Below are 17,282 nucleotides of genomic sequence, written 5' to 3' on the forward strand. Positions count from 1 at the left end.
GAAGAAAGGAAGAAGAAGAAAGAAAGAAGAAGAAAGGAAAAAGGAAGAAGAAGAAAGGAAGAAGAAGAAAGAGGAAGAAGAAAGGAAGAAGAAGAAACAAAGAAGAAAGAGGAAGAAGAAAGGAAGAAGAAGAAAAAAAGAATTTTTACTTAAAGAATCTTATTTTTTAATTCCTCCTCCTCTATGTCCCCTTAATCTTATTTTTAATTCCTTTATACTTAAAGAATTTTTACTACATGCAGGAGTGACATATGGCGGACGATAGAACCGAGCCGCTTAGGGATCCGGAGGCTGAACGTTATTTAATGGGCATCATCAACAACGAGATTCCTTATGTGCCGGGCTCAGAATATGAGCAACAAGAGGATGTAGTCTCTTCTTATCTGAACCTTGATGGTGGAACAGAGATTGTCGATGATCAAGAAGGTGAAGGAACGGACATTGTCGACGGAGGTCAACCGTCAACAACCGACGATCTCGAATTGCAAGTAGCAACCACCTCCGGCGAGGTATATATATACATTGAGCCTCTCGTGATACAAACTTACTGAAATGTGAATACATATGTATTAACGCGCGCGACTCTCTTTCTTTTTTTAGCCCTCCGGATCGAGTACGACAAAGCGTGGCAAATCCAAGGCGATGAAAACAGGAGAAACATATGCCATTGAGTTTGTCAGTGAAACCGGCAAGCCCCTACAGCACACCTCAAAGTTTATCAACCAATGCGGAGTCGTTGTTAGAGACAACGTCCCGATCACCGTCCAGGAATGGAAGGAGCCAAAGAAGGCACGTCTTGGTTTCAGTTTTGTCGACAAGAGAACGAAAAAGGATTGCTGGAGAAAGCTTATGGAACATTTCATTCTACCTCCGGAATACAACAAAGTCGATGAATTCGGTAACGAGGTTCCGGGTGGACGTCAGAGGAGGAGGCTAGTTAAAGAGTTCGCTCTTCAGAAGATGGGCGAAGCATTCCGGAACTTCAAGAAAAATTTAACCCGTGACTATGTCAACAAGGGCAAGACTCCGGATTTCAATGGACAACATGAGAAACTGAAAGATGATTGGCCAGAATTTGTGAGGCAAAAACAATCGGAGCATTTCAAGGAAATATCAAAAAAAAAGGATAATGCGAGTAAGAAAAAGTTCCATCATATTATGGGGCCAGGAGGATACCGCCTTTCGGAGCCTAGGTGGCAGAAGATGGAGGAGGACCTGAGGGTGCGAGGAATCCCTCTAGGTACAGAGGGATGGGACCCAAGGGCCAAAAGCTGGTGGTACGGGCATGGGGGATCGCTAGACCCGGAGACAGGGGTGTGTGTTCACCGGCAGAGACAGTTTGCTCCCACCCAAGCCCTTATTGACGCAATGACCCAAGCTCAAGAGGGCTTGATCAAGTTCAACAGAGAGAAAGACGCACTGACAACAGCCCTCGGGAATGATGAACACGGAGGACGTGTACGAGGCAAAGGCAAAGTTCCGTGGAAAGTAGGGTTTTCCCAGGACAATGACCCGTACTGTTACAGAAGCCGTAAGAGAAAGACGGACCGGGATGCAGATCTTATGACGAAGTTTGCATCGGAACTCCATGAGTTGAAGCAGACCGTGCATGAACTAGTGAAAGAAAAATCGGCTGCAGGGCCGCATGAAGATCATGAAGCGGATCGCGGAAGCCAGCAGCGGAGAAGCAGCGTGGCTTCCACGGATGCCCCGCCTGGTGCTAGTGCACCGATGATCGAGATTCGTGCACCGGAGCCTCACTACCCCTTGGATGATGTAAAGGAGATGAAAGAATGTGATCTGCATTATCCCGTGGGGAACGTTTCCACGAAGGTAGCTAGCGGCAGTGCTTTACCCTGTACACCTGGAGCACTCCACCACAACAACCCCATTGCATATGGCTATGCTCGTGTCACGGTGGAAGACATAGTCCAAGGGTTTGAGGACCTGGAGATTGACAAACCTACACCCGAAGGGGAGAGAAGACTTGGAGATGTCAAGCGCCAGTTCATTCTATGGAAAAAGAAGTACATAGTGTTTCCAGGCGAGGCGCCAAGGCTAGCAAGTCCACCCCCCTCCGATGGTGGTGGTGGTGGTGGCGGTGGTGGCGGTGGTGGTGGTCGTGGTGGTTCACCTACACCTCCTTCACGCCATTCGACGCCGTCCCCCGATCCACAACCTCCGGCGGGTACGACGCCCCCCAATCCTCCTCCGGCGGGTACGACGCCCCCCAATCCACCTCCGGCGAAGAAGCGGAAGCAGGCGGACAGCAAGGAAACCCGCTCCTGGACTATTAACCCGGACCCTTATGTACCTAAGACCACAAGGGTACCGGAGCCATCACTGAAGCCTCTCCTCCCAAGGCCTGGGGAACTTAGTGAAGCTGAAACCAAATTGGCCGCGTCTGCTGATTATGAGAAATGGAAGGCGGATATGAAGGCGAAAAAAGAGCCTGAGCCCAAGCAAGTATTCACTGAGAAGCAAAAGAAGTGGGCTAAGGATTTTTTGACGACACCGTCCCAAGCCGAGCTGAATATGCCTGACGACTATGGACATGAACTTCGTAGGCAAGCAAAAATACTGAAGGAGGAGAAAGAAGAAAGTAAAAAAAGCGGGAAACAAGTTGACCAGCTCGGGATGCAGAAGAAACAATCGATCCCCCCGCTCATAGTGAAAGCCGGTCCGGAAGAGGACCCCGAGATCATAGCAGCTGCGGCAGCACTTGGATTGACTGTACCGGGTGCCATGAAACAAGCGTCCGAGATTGGTTTGACTCTTCGTGCCTTCTTAGGCCTTGAGGATGCGCCAGTATGTGAGATAGCATTACAATATGTGCGGAATGGGCCTCTCGTCGAGCCTGTGCGGGAAAAGAGTCTACCACCACAAATGCAAAATCTGCTACGTTGGTACAAGCAATTCATAACATGGGCCGACAAAGAATATGTTTATGCGGATGTTACAGATGAGCATCACACCAAACGGTACTCTATAGAAATTCATATGAGTGAATTGTTCCAGCTGTTCAATCTGCGTGACCTCGACAAATCTATGCTGAGTTGCTACGTTCTGTAAGTGATTTATTTCTACCTCATCTCGTTCTTCATTGCCTGCACTATATATATATATATATATTGTCCTAACTATATTGTTGCGTACGCTATTATGCAGATTGAAGATTTGGGAATGCAAAATAAGAAACATCCATGATGTTGGGTTCATTGACCCACATATCGTTAATGGACATGTGTTACAACATCACCCCGAAGACGTGGAGAAAGACCTGTACAAGTTTCTTAGAAAGCATCAACTCAAAAGTCATATTCTATTTCCTTACCATTTTGGGTGAGTGTTTCTCTCTTGTGCCCATTCTCTTTTGTTTACTCCATGCATGGTATGTCTAATCGATGAGTTATGCATGACTGTGCATGTAACGTGTCCGCAGGTTCCACTGGATTCTGCTAAATATTGAACTTCACACCTCCAGAGTTCTAATCATGGACTCTATGGATTCGGATCCAAAGCGTTGGGCCGACATGAGAAAAATGCTGCAAAAGTAATTATTTTCAATCATTTGAGCTCTATATCGATCGGTCTCTTTCGTTCATTTCCTAATATCAAGTAACTAATAACTTCCTTATTCATTTAATTTTCTTTGCCCTGTAGGGTTTGGAGACGGTTCTCAGAAGAAATTGTCGGTGAATTCAAACATGAGCTAGATTTCAGAAGGTTAGTTAATGTGGATAAGCAGCCACCGGGGACCAATCTATGTGGATACTATGTTTGTGAGAACATCCGGAGACACACCACGGAGCGGAAGGCATCGGATAGCGTGCGGAACGCGACGGATAACTTGCGGAGGAGGCTTAGTCCAGAAGCTCGCTTCCGACCAATTCAAGAAGAATTAGCAGGATTTTTCATGAGGGAAGTCATCAATCCTAAAGGAGAACACTATACCGAGGACGAAGAAATTTATATGCATACCCGAGATTGAAACTTGTACGAAGTTGTATATGGTCATCCATCCTAATTGTGTATGGAAACTTGTTCGAAGTTGTATATGGTCACCCGAGATTGAATATATATTATATATTCCTCTTGAATTCTTCTTGTTTGAAATTTCATATGCATGTATATAGTAGCGTAAAATATGTGTACTGAAACTTTATCAAAATTAAAATAAAACATAAAATATAATATAAAAGAAATAAAACACTCCAAACTAAAAAGAAACCAGGTTTAGGGGGGCTAAAACCCTAAACCTGCGGAGGAGCCCTTTAGTCCCGGTTGGCCACGAGAACCGGGACTAAAGGTCCTCCGCCCCGACGGACCACGGGCGCCCACGTGGACGGGCCTTTAGTCCCGGTCAGCCACAAGAACCGGGACTAAAGCCTTTAGTCGCGGTCCGTAAGAGGCGCGACTAAAGGGGGGGGGGTCTTTAGTCGCGCATATTTAGTCCCGGTTGCACAGCCGGGACTAAAGGCTGTTGCGAACCGGGACTAAAGGGCTTTTTTCTACCAGTGCTACCACTTTTGTCTTAATCCGTGGCAAAAAACTACCAACTCGCGAAACCGGCCGCTTCGCCCGCGCTAAGCACCAAACTAACCGGTTGGGCCCACGTTTCAGGTGCCACGCTGGCCAACCGATGCCCGCCGCGCGCTAACGGCCATTAACGGCGCGTCCGCGGTCGGAACGGCACCTGTCGGTGGGCCAATAAGTCAGAGCGAGCTCAGCCACTTGCTCATCCTCTTCCTCCTCGCTCGCTCTCACTCGTCCTCATCCTCTCCCTTTCCCTTGTGCTCTGAGCCTATTGCCGTCGCCGCCGCGGCCATTGCTGCCGGTAGAAGTTGAGGATGCCATCCTGGAATGACGAGGAGAGCTCGGACGAGGACACCTGCATGGTTTCAATGGATCCTTAGCTCTTTGTAAGTGCATAATGGTGGAACAGAGTTAGGGTTAGGGTTAGTTCATCCAAATTGGAGATTCGAAGTTGCTTTTGGTTTGAACCCAAGTTTCTTTTGCAGGAAACCCCTGACAGTGTGGTGGATCCATCTTTCTGTGGTTTTTACACTGAATCTGAGCCGACGTGCATGATGCATCATCAGAGGCCGAAGAAGATGGTAGCTTTTGAAGGTGCTTTGACAGGGAGGCGATTCCTGGGTTGTCCTGTGCAGCAGGTATTAAATCTTGCACGCTTACTTGTTTTGCTGGTGGAGATGTGTGGTATGTGATGTGTTTTGCTGCTGGAGATGTGTGGTGCAGCATGTGGTCAGAGATGTGTGCTGTAGTTTAGAACTGAAACTTAAAAGTGCCATACATATGGAAGCTATATGTGAAAGTAGATCTTTAGTTAACTGAATTCAATACATGACTGAACCTGAGAACACCTACATGCAGAGATCTTTAGTGTACAGTTAACTGAATATATTTGTTAGGTGTTAACTATACAGAGATCTTTAGTCTACTGTGAACTGAATATATTTGTTAGGTGTTAACTGAATATAGCTGTTAACTGAATATAGCTATTATTGAATATAGCTGTTAACCGAAAAAGAACAGAGTTAACTGAATTTATATCTGCTGCTAACTATAGTTGTTAATTAAATTTATCTCTGCTGCTAAGTTAGGTGCTGTGTGCTTAGTATGAAAGAATTATGTTTGCATAATTCAGAGAGCATATTGATGTAAACAAAGGGTTTCAGTTAAATGAAATGACTTTATGACTTGAGTTATCTGTACTAAGTTTGTTACTAAGTGCTTTGTGCTTAATTATAAATAATTGCTTCTGTAGGATGTAGGTGTGAACTGTGGGGTTGTGGAGTGGGTGGATGGTCCTTGGCCAGAGATTCTACAAAGGTGCCTAACAAGGATTTGGGACATGTACCATGAGCAGAACTTGGGGAAGGTGAAGGACAAACAAGCCCATGAGAAAGAGGTGGCCAAGCTAAAGAAGGAAATTGATTTCCTGTCAAACAACTACAACCAATTGGTGGAAGATATATCCAAGATTTTTGACTATCAAGATGGCAAGATGTCTCATGACATGGACTATACCAGTCAGGCAATCAATGAACTAAATGAGAAGAAGAAACAACTTGAGGATCAGGCAAAGATTGAGTTAAGTATGGAAAAGCTTAAGCTTACCAAGGAGCAAAGGTGCATTCTTCAAAGCCAAGCAGATATCATTCAGAACATGAGGAAGGCCATGAAGGAAGTGGAGGGGGACAGGGACCTACTTAAGAAAGAGAAGAAGAAGCTGGAGTATTTGATTGCTAATCTGCTCAATGCTGGGCATGCCAGCAAAGATAAGCTGGAGAGGATCAAGGCAATTATGAATGAGAAGTGCTTGGTGTGTGGGTTAAGTAATTAGTAGGCCTATATATATAGCTAGCCTTGGAATGTCATGCATGTTAGGTGTATATTTTGGAAAAGTTTCATGTGCTTTCAGAACCTGAACAATGATGGTATGAGGGAGGGAGGTACTGTTATGGTTTAAGAACTAGTTGGTTTTATCTATGATGTAATGACTTTTATGTTAAGACCTACTATGCTAAGTGCGTACTCATGCTAAGTTAAGTAAGTAAGAATGTTTTATCTATGATGAGGCTGTTTTACTCTGCATATATTATGTGTGGATAACTGACAGTAGTCACATAGTTGGAAATGATAAGCTACATAGTCTGTGTTGTCAATATCCAACTTAGATAGTCTGACAAATAACTTAACATAGATAGCAAGTAGCAAGTAGTCTGACATAGATAGATAGTACTGGCATTCATAGTCTGACATAGATAGCAAGTACTACTAAACATATTGCCTGCATACATAGATAGTACTGGTTTCAAACTGAACATAGTGCTGACGAAACTGAAACGAGGAACTAACTGAACTTACGAAAGTTCAGGACGGACGAAACTGAATTTTTTTGCACTGAAGTAACTGAAGGCAGCATTTCAGTCCTTCTTCTTCAGCATCTTCAGGCGCTGGGAGCGGCGCACTGCAGTCACGGCCGCCCTCTTCTTCTTGCCCGGCGCCGGCTCCACCACATCTTCCTCGCCGCCATCTTCTTCTTGCTTCACGACGACGCCATCTGGGAGATCGGCGACCTCCGGCAGCGCATCCACGTGGATTGGGAGGTTCCTGTCCCCCTCCACGGCGTCGAGGACGGGAGGCAGCAGCTGCACTTCAGGCTCGTCGTCGGAGAGGGCGACGACCTCATCCACCTCGTCGTCAGAGTCGTCAGAGGACTCGTCCTCATCATCGTCAGAGGACTCGTCGTCAGAAGACTAGCCGTCAGAGTCGTCTGATGGCCCAAGGACCCATGGATTGCGCCTCTCCCAGTAGGAATTGTTGATTGGGGCTGGGAGAGCGAGGACGGCGTCGGTGACGTGATCCGCGGCGGCCGGCGGCGTGGTGCATGAGCGGTACATCCACCATCGGGCGCGTTGCCTTGGGTCGGGGGAGCGCTGCACCTCGCGCATCGCCCACAGTAGAATGGTCGCCGGCGGGACGGTGCGGCCGGCAGGGAAGGCACGCTGCTTTTCAGCAGCTGTCATCACCTTCACCAGGCCACGGGCGTGGTTCCTCATCATTGCCAGACTGGGGAACCAGCACGCGATCTCCCTGTACTGCACGCGCATCTCCTGGTTGTTGCTGGCGAGAGCTTCGATCGCCAGCTGCCAGTCCATGGCGACGGCGGTGGGGGTGGTTGTCGGCGGCGATTTCGACAGGAGAGAGGGGGAAGTGGAGTGGGCGGTTCGAGCGGCGAGTGGGCAGAGAGAGTGGTGGGTGGAGACGTATTAAAGCCGTAGAATCTGAAACGTCTGGTGTTACTCAACGCACGGTCACCACGCTGCCGGCCGCAACGCACGCTGAACAGAGGACGTGGCTAACAAAATATAATTAGTTTGGCCGATGCTAGTCAAACAACTATCCCATTGGTATTGAACGCATGGTTACAACCAACTAGTCCTGGGTTCGAGCCCCAGGCTAGAATTTTTTTATGCAGAGTTTTCTTTTCTAAAATGAATTTGTTAGTAACTTCTGAACTGTAGAAATGGCAAAGTGAAACAATCAAAACAAATTAAAACAATTAAAACATGCACCTAAACTGTAGAAATGGCAAAGTAAAAAAAACTAAGCAATCAAAACAAATCACTAGCACTTAGCCCATTGGTATTGAGCACAAATAAGTACCATACATTCAACATTGTCCACAAGTTCACATGTCTGAATTTAAGCAGGCTAGTAGCACAACACACATTTAGTAGCAGAACACAAACTTAGTACCATACAATCAAACTAAGTAGCAGAACACAAACTTAGTAACAGAGTTTCAATAGTTTCCACTAGCATTGAAATAGGATGCAAACTTGCTAGGAGGTTTCCTCCTCCTCTTGCCTGCTAATATCCCTGGTTCTTCAGTGGATTTTCTTGGTGCATTGAATGTTCTTGTTGATGTTGATCCTCTTGGAGCTCTTGTTGATGCTGATCCTGTTAGAGGTGCAGGTGAAGACCTGGCTACTCCTGCTGAAACTGTTGATGTTGAACCTCTCTTATTTGCTGCTGTTTTTCTGTTCCTCATTTGCTTTAGGAGGTGGAGCAGATGAGGCTGGCATCTGTGAAGTTTGGTGTTGAGGTGGTGGTTGTGGAGGTGGATGTGTAGCACTAGAGGAACCCCTAAAAATTTCTCTATTCTCCTGCATGACAGAATTAAATCAGTTAGTAAATAGACCAGACCTAAAATAATTAAACAAAGAATGCAACATTTTTAAATGACCCGGTGTAAGTTCTTCCTCATCTCAAGACTTGGTTTTAGAGCTTTCCCACAGTTAGTATATCTATGGCCCTGTAGACCACAATTGCTGCATGTAATTGTTCCCATCCTGCTTGTGTCCTTTGGTGCAGGCACCTCAAACTGGCCCTTTCTCCTAGCTGTCTGTTTCTTCCCTGCTTTTTCTTTGAACACTGGGGGCTCAATATCCTGAGTATGGGTGTCATGCCAGAATTCAGGACCAGGGACAGGGTACACTATGTCTTTGTATGCTTCAATATATAGTGGTTTTTTGAAAAATTCATGCACATAGTCCTCTGGGTGCATGTGAAGTTTGCTCATTGCTGCTATTGCATGACTACATGTCACACCTGTCATGTCCCACCTCCTGCAGTCACATGAGTTAGTAGCTATGTTCACATAGTACTGATTTTCACCACTAGACACTTGCCAGATGTCAGGACCAGCCCTATGTGCCTCACAAAATTTGGCAAATTTCTTATTCTCCTCTAGTTTCTCTGAATAGTTGGGTGTGATCATCCACCTGCTGGTCTCTGTCTTTTCCCTAGTCTTCTGCCTTTTGATCATCTGCTTAGTCCTAATTCCTTCAAACATAGTCCTAATTGGTTTGGCCCTAACATCAATGATCATTTGTTGAAAACCTCACTAAGGTTGTTCACAAAAAGATCAGTTTTGCAATTGTAATCCATTGCAGACCTACACCAAGTCTCCTTTGGAATTTTCTTAAGCCACTTCCAGGCATCCTCACACTCTGCTTTAAGCTCTGCCATTGCTAATTCATGGCCATGTTTGGTGAATGAGTAGCTAGCCTGATCTACTAGCTTCTTTAGTTCTGCTCCTCTGAAACCAGCTGACTGAAAATTTGCATATATGTGCCTGAGGCAGTATCTCTGAGGGGAATCAGGGAACACCTCATTTATAGCCTTAAGAAGACCCTGATTGTAAATTAATAACCATGGTCATGAACAAAAAGAAATAAAGCTAGTAATAACCATGGTCATGAACAGCTTCAGCATTCCCATCTGAATGAACTGAATCATCAGAACAAAATTCAGACACTTCAGTGTCTCCTTCAAAGTGGTTCAAATCTGCCTCTCTTTGAATCCAGCTCCTCTCAAGCTGAGCCTTTCTATCATCTATCTGATTCTGAAGCTCAGATTGCTCCACAACCTTTTTCACACAGCAACTCTCTTGAATGTTCATGTAATTCTGATTATCCTGTGTACTAATTCCAGGTTCAACATCTCTCACAACCCTTATGTTCACAACCTTGACATGATGAAAAAACTCCAACATGTCATGAACACTAACTTCATTACCTAAATACTTTACTCTTTCAGATCCAATTTCCTCCTCCTTCACATAGTACATGTAATCACTCTCCCCATAACATTCACTAGCAATGAGTGATTGTAGAGTAAGAAAAGAAATGTCTGTCTCGTATATATATATATCCCTTTTCACAGGGTTTCTTCCTTCTAAATGAAACCTTATCTCCCACTTCTGGTCAGCGAAACTGCACAAATATGTGCTCATCAGTTGAATTGAAATTGACACAACTAGAGGTGCAATAAAGTTTACTAAACATGTTGCCAGATTGAAGAAAACAGAAACAAACTCTCACTAAGTTGCCAGATTGAAGAAAACATGTGCATTTAAGCAAGATTTTCTCCATACCTTCCACCCATAGAACATCTAGGGGCCGGCGATGACTGGGCGACCGGTGCCTCCGGCTGCTGCAACCCTACCTGCATCGCGTAGCTGCTGCTCCCCAACCAGTTATCCACTTCAGAGAATGAGCCAATAGCGTCCAAACTTGTGCCACCGCCGCCTCTGTCGCCGCCGCCCGCGCCGCCACCCATATCGCCGCCGCCCCCGTCCGGAATCACCGACGCCATGGCGGCCGCAACCTAGGTCAGACACAGGGAGAGGAGGGAGAGAGTGAAGCGCGAGAGGGGAATGGATCAGATCTTGAGCCGTTCCGACCGACAGGCGCTGTTCCGACCGCGGACGCGCCGTTAACGGCCGTTAACGCGTGGCGGGGGTCGGTTCGCCAGTGTGGCACCTGAAACGTGGGCCCAACTGGTCAGTTTGGTGCTTAGCGCGGACGAAGCGGCCGGTTTCGCGAGTTGGTAGTTTTTGGCACGGATTAAGACAAAAGTGGTAGTTTTCCGCACAAAATCGTAGAGTGGTAGTTTTCTGTCACGTTTCCGTGAAATGTGGTAGTTTTTGGTTAAATACTCTTACAATGATAAGGATGGCTTGTTCTACGTTTTGTATCTGGATGGCTCTATTGGTACTTTAGACCTCCGTGAGTCTTCACCATCAGTGACCATGATCATGAATCGCGTGACACGTTTGTCCGATTGTACCATGTACCATGTCCTCGGTCCATCAGGTGAACTCATGCAGGTCTGGAGGACCTGGAGTCACACAAATACCCCACTCATGTATCGCAACAATTACCAAGACATGGTGAACAGAATGCTCAAAGATTGTGTGGATCTCGCCCACAAAGATGACAACGACAATAAGCTACAAGCCGCGCTAGAGACAGAAGATGGCGACGAAGAAGCCGGACTATGTGAAGCTGATGCCAATGACCAAGAGATTGATGCGTCGCAACTGCTTCGCGAAGGCATTGACTTACCACATCGGCTTGTTCACGAGGTCACCACGGACGAACTCCTAGTCTTTAAGGTTGACATTGACAGACAAAAGCTGGTCGAGCTAAGGGACATTGGAGACCATGCGCTGTTTGTTGGGCTTAACTCCGTGTGTGCCTTCCGACAAAGGACTTTCCGGCTTTCGAGCCAAACTGCATCTACCTAACGGACGACTGTTTTGATTACGGCCCAATGTTACGGAAAGATCTTGGTGTCTGGGATACCAAGAATAGGAGTATGCGGAAACTTAGCGATGCGTGGCCAAACTTGTATCCATGGCTACATTTACCGGCTCCAATTTGGATCACCCCGAGGTTTTAGATACTGGTTTGGGAGGCAATACTACAAGGTTGTTTTGCTTACTAGGCAAAAAAACAAAAGGTGGTGTCCAAAAGTGACGCCTGCCGGGTATGGGGCACCCACCGGTCCGGCGCACTCCTCAACCAGGACGCCTGCCGGATCTGAGGCCGCCGCAGCCACCTGCCACCAATCCATCTTCATAACTGTACTGCTGCATCTATCTTGCCCGGTCTAGCTGCCGTCAACGCCACCACGACGCCAGACCGCGTCACCCTCCTGCGCAAGTCCATCTCCACGCATCGGACGCCGAATCACCACAGCGCCATGCCACCGAGATCCGCCGTCATCAATGAGTGAGATGAAGCACCGCTCCATCAAAGAATCCGTCCTCTGGTCCCTCGATCACGTGTGCACCTCCAAGAATGACGCCCCAAAGGGGGGAACGATACTAGAGCGCCGCCGTCATCCGATCATCCGATCTAGGGTTTCCCCCGGAGGTAGCAGAGAGTGGCCTTGAACTTCTCCACGGCGATGCCTTCAAGAAGGGAACGATGCAGATAGCGCCGCCACCGCCGGCCTTGGCAGTAGCCGAAAGCAAGTTTTCACCCAGATCTGTTCGGAGGAATCCAACTCCCGTGCACGGCCGCCGCCACCACCAGGCTAAGCACCCGCCGCCGCCGGCACCTCCACGATGCCCAGAGGCCACGAGACTCGCCGCCACCACGCCTGGATCGCCGGCCATCGCTGCCAACACCAACCCCCACCATCCACCGGATCTGGGCAGGGATCCAATCATTGTTCATGACTTCATCTAAGAAAACCGAAAATATATTGGAATGCAGATAAATTAATGAATTAACATTGTTTTTAAGTTCCTTATTAATTCATGTGCTTCTATAGCCTTATAATTTTCTTCCTTAATTTGCAAAAGTGCGAACTCCATACTAGGGCTACACAATTTTGTGGTAGCATCTCAGATCTTAGGAGCGAACAGTAATATTGGCCAGCGAATCATCAATGACTAGTGACTCCTATCAATTTGGGACTGCCTTAAAAGAGCTTGTATGCATATGTGAACATTTGTCTGTTTCTAGTTTGAAAACTGCGAAATAGAGCTCTTACACGCAGTTTTGTTTCACCAATGACCCTCCCTCCCTTAATTAGTACTCCCTCCATCCCATAACGTAAGACGTTTTTTAACACTATATTAGTATCAAAAAGCGTCTTACATTATGGAATAGAGGGAGTACTTTATAAATTGGGAGCGCAGGTAGAATGAACGGTGAAGCAACCTAGAAGAATAGCCTAGCATAGCATAAACTACTTTAGCAACGCCATAGCCTAACACTGGGAAGAACCAACAGGGCATCAAAGCTTCGCGGGGAATTCTCCAGAAAATTTAACTGAACCGTTTATGGTGAAATTCCTATATATTCATGCGATTTGTTGTCCACTTTGTCCCTTCCCTTGGCATGGTTCTGTTGTAGCGTACACAGTGAGTTGTAGAGTACACAGTGTTAGAGATAACCAAATTAGTTTAAACTAGCTCTACGTGATGTCGTGCCATTAGCCCTAGGTATCCAATGGTTAGTTTGCATGCTGAGTCCGGCCAGGACACTTACTTGCGGGTTAACTAGTACTCCCTCCGTTCTAAAATAGATGATCCAACTTTGTACTGTATTTTAGTACAAAGTTGGGTCATATATTTTGGAATAAAGGGAGTACGTACTAGTCCGGTTACACAGAAGTGTCGATTCTATACACTGGGACCGTATACTAGCAAAAGGGCTCATGCGTTGCAACGGAAGAAAAAGATATGGGCCGGTCCAAATGGGCGCACTGCGTCTTCTTCCAGCGTGCCGAGTGCAGTATAGGATAATCAAATCTACAAGTTTCTTACTAGCCCGGAACACCATGGGCTCAAAGCAACAAACAAAAGAGCTTGCACAACTTAGGCAGCAGATTTCACCTTCTTTTGTAAAATCTGTCAGATTTCATTTAAAAAAAAACTGTACGGTTTACGCAACAAAAACTTGAGAAGAAAAGCTGAAAGCATTGTTGCACTAAACCCGGTTGATATAAAACTAAAAAATCGCATGTAATAACACCCACCCATTCATATAGACAGACAAAAAGTTTGCTCTCAAGCTGCTCCTAACCAACCAAGTATTGTGTTTTATCCGACCGAATCAGCAAAACTTCACTCGTGATCCTTCCTACCAATCTATCTATCCAGTCTAGCTACTCATTCCTCCCTCACAGAAAAGGAAAAAAAAGAAGATTCCCCACTCAATACTTTACTTCTGGTGCTGAAAGGTGCCGAGGTCGCTCACGGATGGCATCCCAAGGGACAAATCAGCCTCTTCTGCCCGCTTGCTGGGGCTGGGGCTTCCCAGAGTCAGTTTCTGCTTGTACGTGTGGTTGTATATCTGGAGGGCCTGAGCAATCATTGTCCCCGGATTGCCTGCGTCGCTGGGAAGAAGCATCGTGTTCGTCTGCAGTTTGGCAAAACACACATGCATCAGTACAATGAAAATTCATATCAGCTAGCAAACGCCAAGAGTCGTGTATATAATTATTAAGATTCAACAACTCACTGTTCTAGCTAGTTCACTGAATGCTCTGATGTACTGTTCAGCAATCCTCAAGCTGGCAGCCTACAGAACAAATTACAAGCAGCCATGCATGTTTTGTTAGGCAAAAGAAAAATCCTACTTGAAGGATCAAGAAAAAAAAAGTGATACCTCTGTGCTGCCTTCAGTTTTAAACGACTCTGAGACCATCCTGATCCCTTCAGCAGTGGCCTGTGACCTGGCAAGAATTGCTTCAGCTTCACCTGATGTGCACATCGAAAAACAACAAGCATAAGCCAAATGTTTCAAGCTTTCGCAAAAAAAAAAAGAATGTTTCAAGCAAGTAATAACAGTACAAACGAGAATGACTCTTCATTTCTTCAAGTAATGAGGAAAAATACATGCAAGCAGATCGAAATTAAGAACAAGTCCATGAGGCGGCATTATCATAACCATTCTGTATAAATGGACTATTCTACTTGTATAGATATGGCAGAGGGGAGAACAGTTCTGAGGTTTAGCAGGACTTGCAATAACATAGGAAAAAAAACTTCCAAATATTTGACATTTCAATGGAAGGATAGCGTGTTTCACAATAGGAAAAGTATAATGTTGTATGCATGCTTTGAGAAAGTAAGGTTAGATAGCAGAAGGCAGAGGAACAGGATTTCCTCAAATCATGCACGTAGCAGCATACAGCAAGTGTAGTATGTTCACATGGATAAGAAAAGTATAATGCTATGCATATGCTTCTGGAAACTAAGAGGGGAACATGATTTCCTCAAATCATGCATGTAGCAGCATACAAGAAGTGTAGTACTCTGCAGTGCAGAGCAGCATGATAATACAGAGCAAAACAGATGTCACATACCCTTTGCTTTGTTTGCGTTTTCCATCATAGCACCTGCCAGAAGAGAACAAAACAAAACCTAGAGTTAAATCTGTAGTTTATTGTACCAAACATGGTGTAATAGCTCAAACGGAGTTTGCCATACGACTTTGGTCTGATGAAATCTAACACTATATGGGCAACATCATCAGTCAGGTAGCAGGATTTAGTTTACAACTTATATCTAGCACATGGGCTGAACAAGAGCACTTGTCAACATAAGGTAGCAAGCAAGATTCAGTGTGCAACTTATCATCGCATAAAAAATAGAATGTTTTTAAACTGAAGAGCAGTTTGGCATACAAGTTTGGTCTGATGAAATCGAACACTATCCACTTGGCAACATCAGCATGGTAGCAGGATTCCAACAGTATCTACTGGCAACATCAGTAAGTTACCAGGATTTATTAGTTTGCAACTTACATCTAGCACTAGTATATGGGCTGCTGATCTAACATTAGTCAGGTAGCAAGCAGGATTCATTGTGCAACTTTATCATCGGATAAAAACTGAAGTTTGTTAAACTAAAGAAGAGCATAGTAAAAGCTACCTTCAGACTCGAGGATCTGAGCACGTTTCTTGCGCTCTGCTGCAGCCTGCATCTCCATGGCCTTCTTGACTCCATCTGGAGGAGTGATGTCCCCTAGATAGATAGACAGATCGTGAAAGTGAACATATTAGTGATACGATTCTCTCCATGAACGCTCAGCCAGCCAGTTGAAGAAAGAAAGAAAGAAAAGAAACATACTGATTTCGTAGCGAAGACACTTCAAACCCCAAGTTTCTGCTGCCTCATTGATTGACTTCTGTAGTTGGGGAAACAAAAGAAAACGCGAAGAGAATAATATTGCCATCAAAGTTGCTAAACATTAACCATCCAGACTAGAGAGCAGAGAAGAGCAGCCCCATGAGTATGCACCAACTGACCCAAGATTCTTTGCTAAGATAGATGGAAGATGAAGATGAAGTTATACTAGTACATACCACAATGTTGGTGTTGAGCGTGTCCCTCTCTTCGAAAGTCTTGTCGAGGGTAATCTTGCCAAGTTCACTCCTCATGGTTGTCTGCGCAAGTTGGATGACAGCATAGATGGGGTTCTCCACGCCGTACGAGGCCATGTAGGGGTCGACAATCTGTGCATCCATCCAGTATCAGTATACATGGATTGAAGATTCAATTCGAGAAATAGATGCTACCTACCTACTATTCCTAGATTGAAAGCTAAACATCCAATTCCAATCCCAATCCTAATCCTAATTAGAGAAGAGAAGAAATCGAAAAGACAAGAACCTTGACGTATAGCACTCCTCCGATCTGTATCGAGACGTTGTCCTTGGTGATTGCCGAGTTGTCCGGGATGGGGATGGCCTCCTCCTTGAGCGAGTGGACGTAGGCGATGCGGTCGACGCCCGGCATGAGGAGGTGGATCCCCGACGACAGGGTCTTGAGGTACTTGCCGAAGCGCTCCACCACAAACGCCTTCTTCTCCGGGACGATGCTGAGGCCGAGGTTGGCCGGGGTCGGCGGCGGCTCGTAGAACGAGGGCGACGGGTCCCCTCCTGCTGCGCGGTACCAGCGGCGTCCTCCTCCTTGCGCCTGCAGCAGCGCCGGCAGCGCGAGGGCAGGGCTGGGGCCTGTGGCAGCGGCGGCGGCGGAGCGTAGGAGACCGGGGCTGGTGGCGGAGCGGAGGAGGCCGGGGGCGGCGCGGCGCGCCAGCATCCGGGTCGCCGTCGCCATCGCCATGCCTTTTTTCTTTCTTTCTCTCTCGAGAAGAAGATTTCTTGTTCGATTGACTGGACGGACGACGGCTGGGCTTTTATTTTAATATAATACAAGTATATATAAGAGGGAAGGGTTTTTCTATTATATTAGTACTTCCTTAATTGCAATCTTCCCATTAGACGACGGCTGGGGATTGAGTATTTTCAGGACTCTTTTTCTTTTAACTCACAACTTTTTTTTGAGACATTCACGCTAGGCTTTATTTAAATTGTCATAAGGTTTACATGAAGAAAATTCAAATCCCTGGGCAGACTTAACTAAACATGGCGGCCAAACCCAA

The 17,282-nt window shown here is 46.1% G+C and overlaps 2 protein-coding genes across 2 annotated transcripts; one reads left to right on the forward strand and one right to left on the reverse strand.

The window, feature by feature from the left end:
• The first annotated feature begins 233 nt into the window (after positions 1-233).
• On the forward strand, positions 234-6,367 carry LOC109756366 (uncharacterized). The gene is made up of 4 exons (XM_073499580.1): positions 234-509; positions 601-1,314; positions 5,022-5,174; positions 5,789-6,367. The coding sequence occupies exons 1-4, from the start codon at positions 252-254 to the stop codon at positions 6,365-6,367; spliced, it is 1,704 nt and encodes a 567-aa protein (XP_073355681.1). The 5' UTR covers positions 234-251.
• Positions 6,368-13,836: 7,469 nt separating this feature from the next.
• LOC109756370 (uncharacterized) lies at positions 13,837-17,023 on the reverse strand. The gene is made up of 8 exons (XM_020315219.4): positions 16,511-17,023; positions 16,204-16,353; positions 15,968-16,025; positions 15,770-15,862; positions 15,202-15,234; positions 14,502-14,593; positions 14,355-14,414; positions 13,837-14,252 (listed from the first exon to the last, which is right to left on the reverse strand). Exons 1-8 carry the CDS (start codon positions 16,961-16,963, stop codon positions 14,055-14,057), a joined length of 1,137 nt encoding a protein of 378 aa, XP_020170808.2. The 5' UTR covers positions 16,964-17,023; the 3' UTR covers positions 13,837-14,054.
• Positions 17,024-17,282: the final 259 nt, after the last annotated feature.

Source organism: Aegilops tauschii, chromosome 5 (assembly GCF_002575655.3).
Source record: "Aegilops tauschii subsp. strangulata cultivar AL8/78 chromosome 5, Aet v6.0, whole genome shotgun sequence".
Taxonomy (NCBI): Eukaryota; Viridiplantae; Streptophyta; class Magnoliopsida; order Poales; family Poaceae; genus Aegilops; species Aegilops tauschii.

Bases quoted from the DNA above. Each gene is read 5' to 3' on its own strand.
- LOC109756370 (XM_020315219.4), bottom strand. From the start codon at position 16,963: ATGGCGATGGCGACGGCGACCCGGATGCTGGCGCGCCGCGCCGCCCCC. The intron at 15,863-15,967 runs GTATGTTTCTTT...CTATCTATCTAG, and splicing joins GTGTCTTCGCTACGAAATCA to GGGACATCACTCCTCCAGAT. The intron at 14,253-14,354 runs GTGAGTTGTTGA...GCCAAACTGCAG, and splicing joins TCAGTGAACTAGCTAGAACA to ACGAACACGATGCTTCTTCC.
- LOC109756366 (XM_073499580.1), top strand. From the start codon at position 252: ATGGCGGACGATAGAACCGAGCCGCTTAGGGATCCGGAGGCTGAACGT. The intron at 510-600 runs GTATATATATAC...TTCTTTTTTTAG, and splicing joins TAGCAACCACCTCCGGCGAG to CCCTCCGGATCGAGTACGAC. The intron at 5,175-5,788 runs GTATTAAATCTT...TTGCTTCTGTAG, and splicing joins TGGGTTGTCCTGTGCAGCAG to GATGTAGGTGTGAACTGTGG.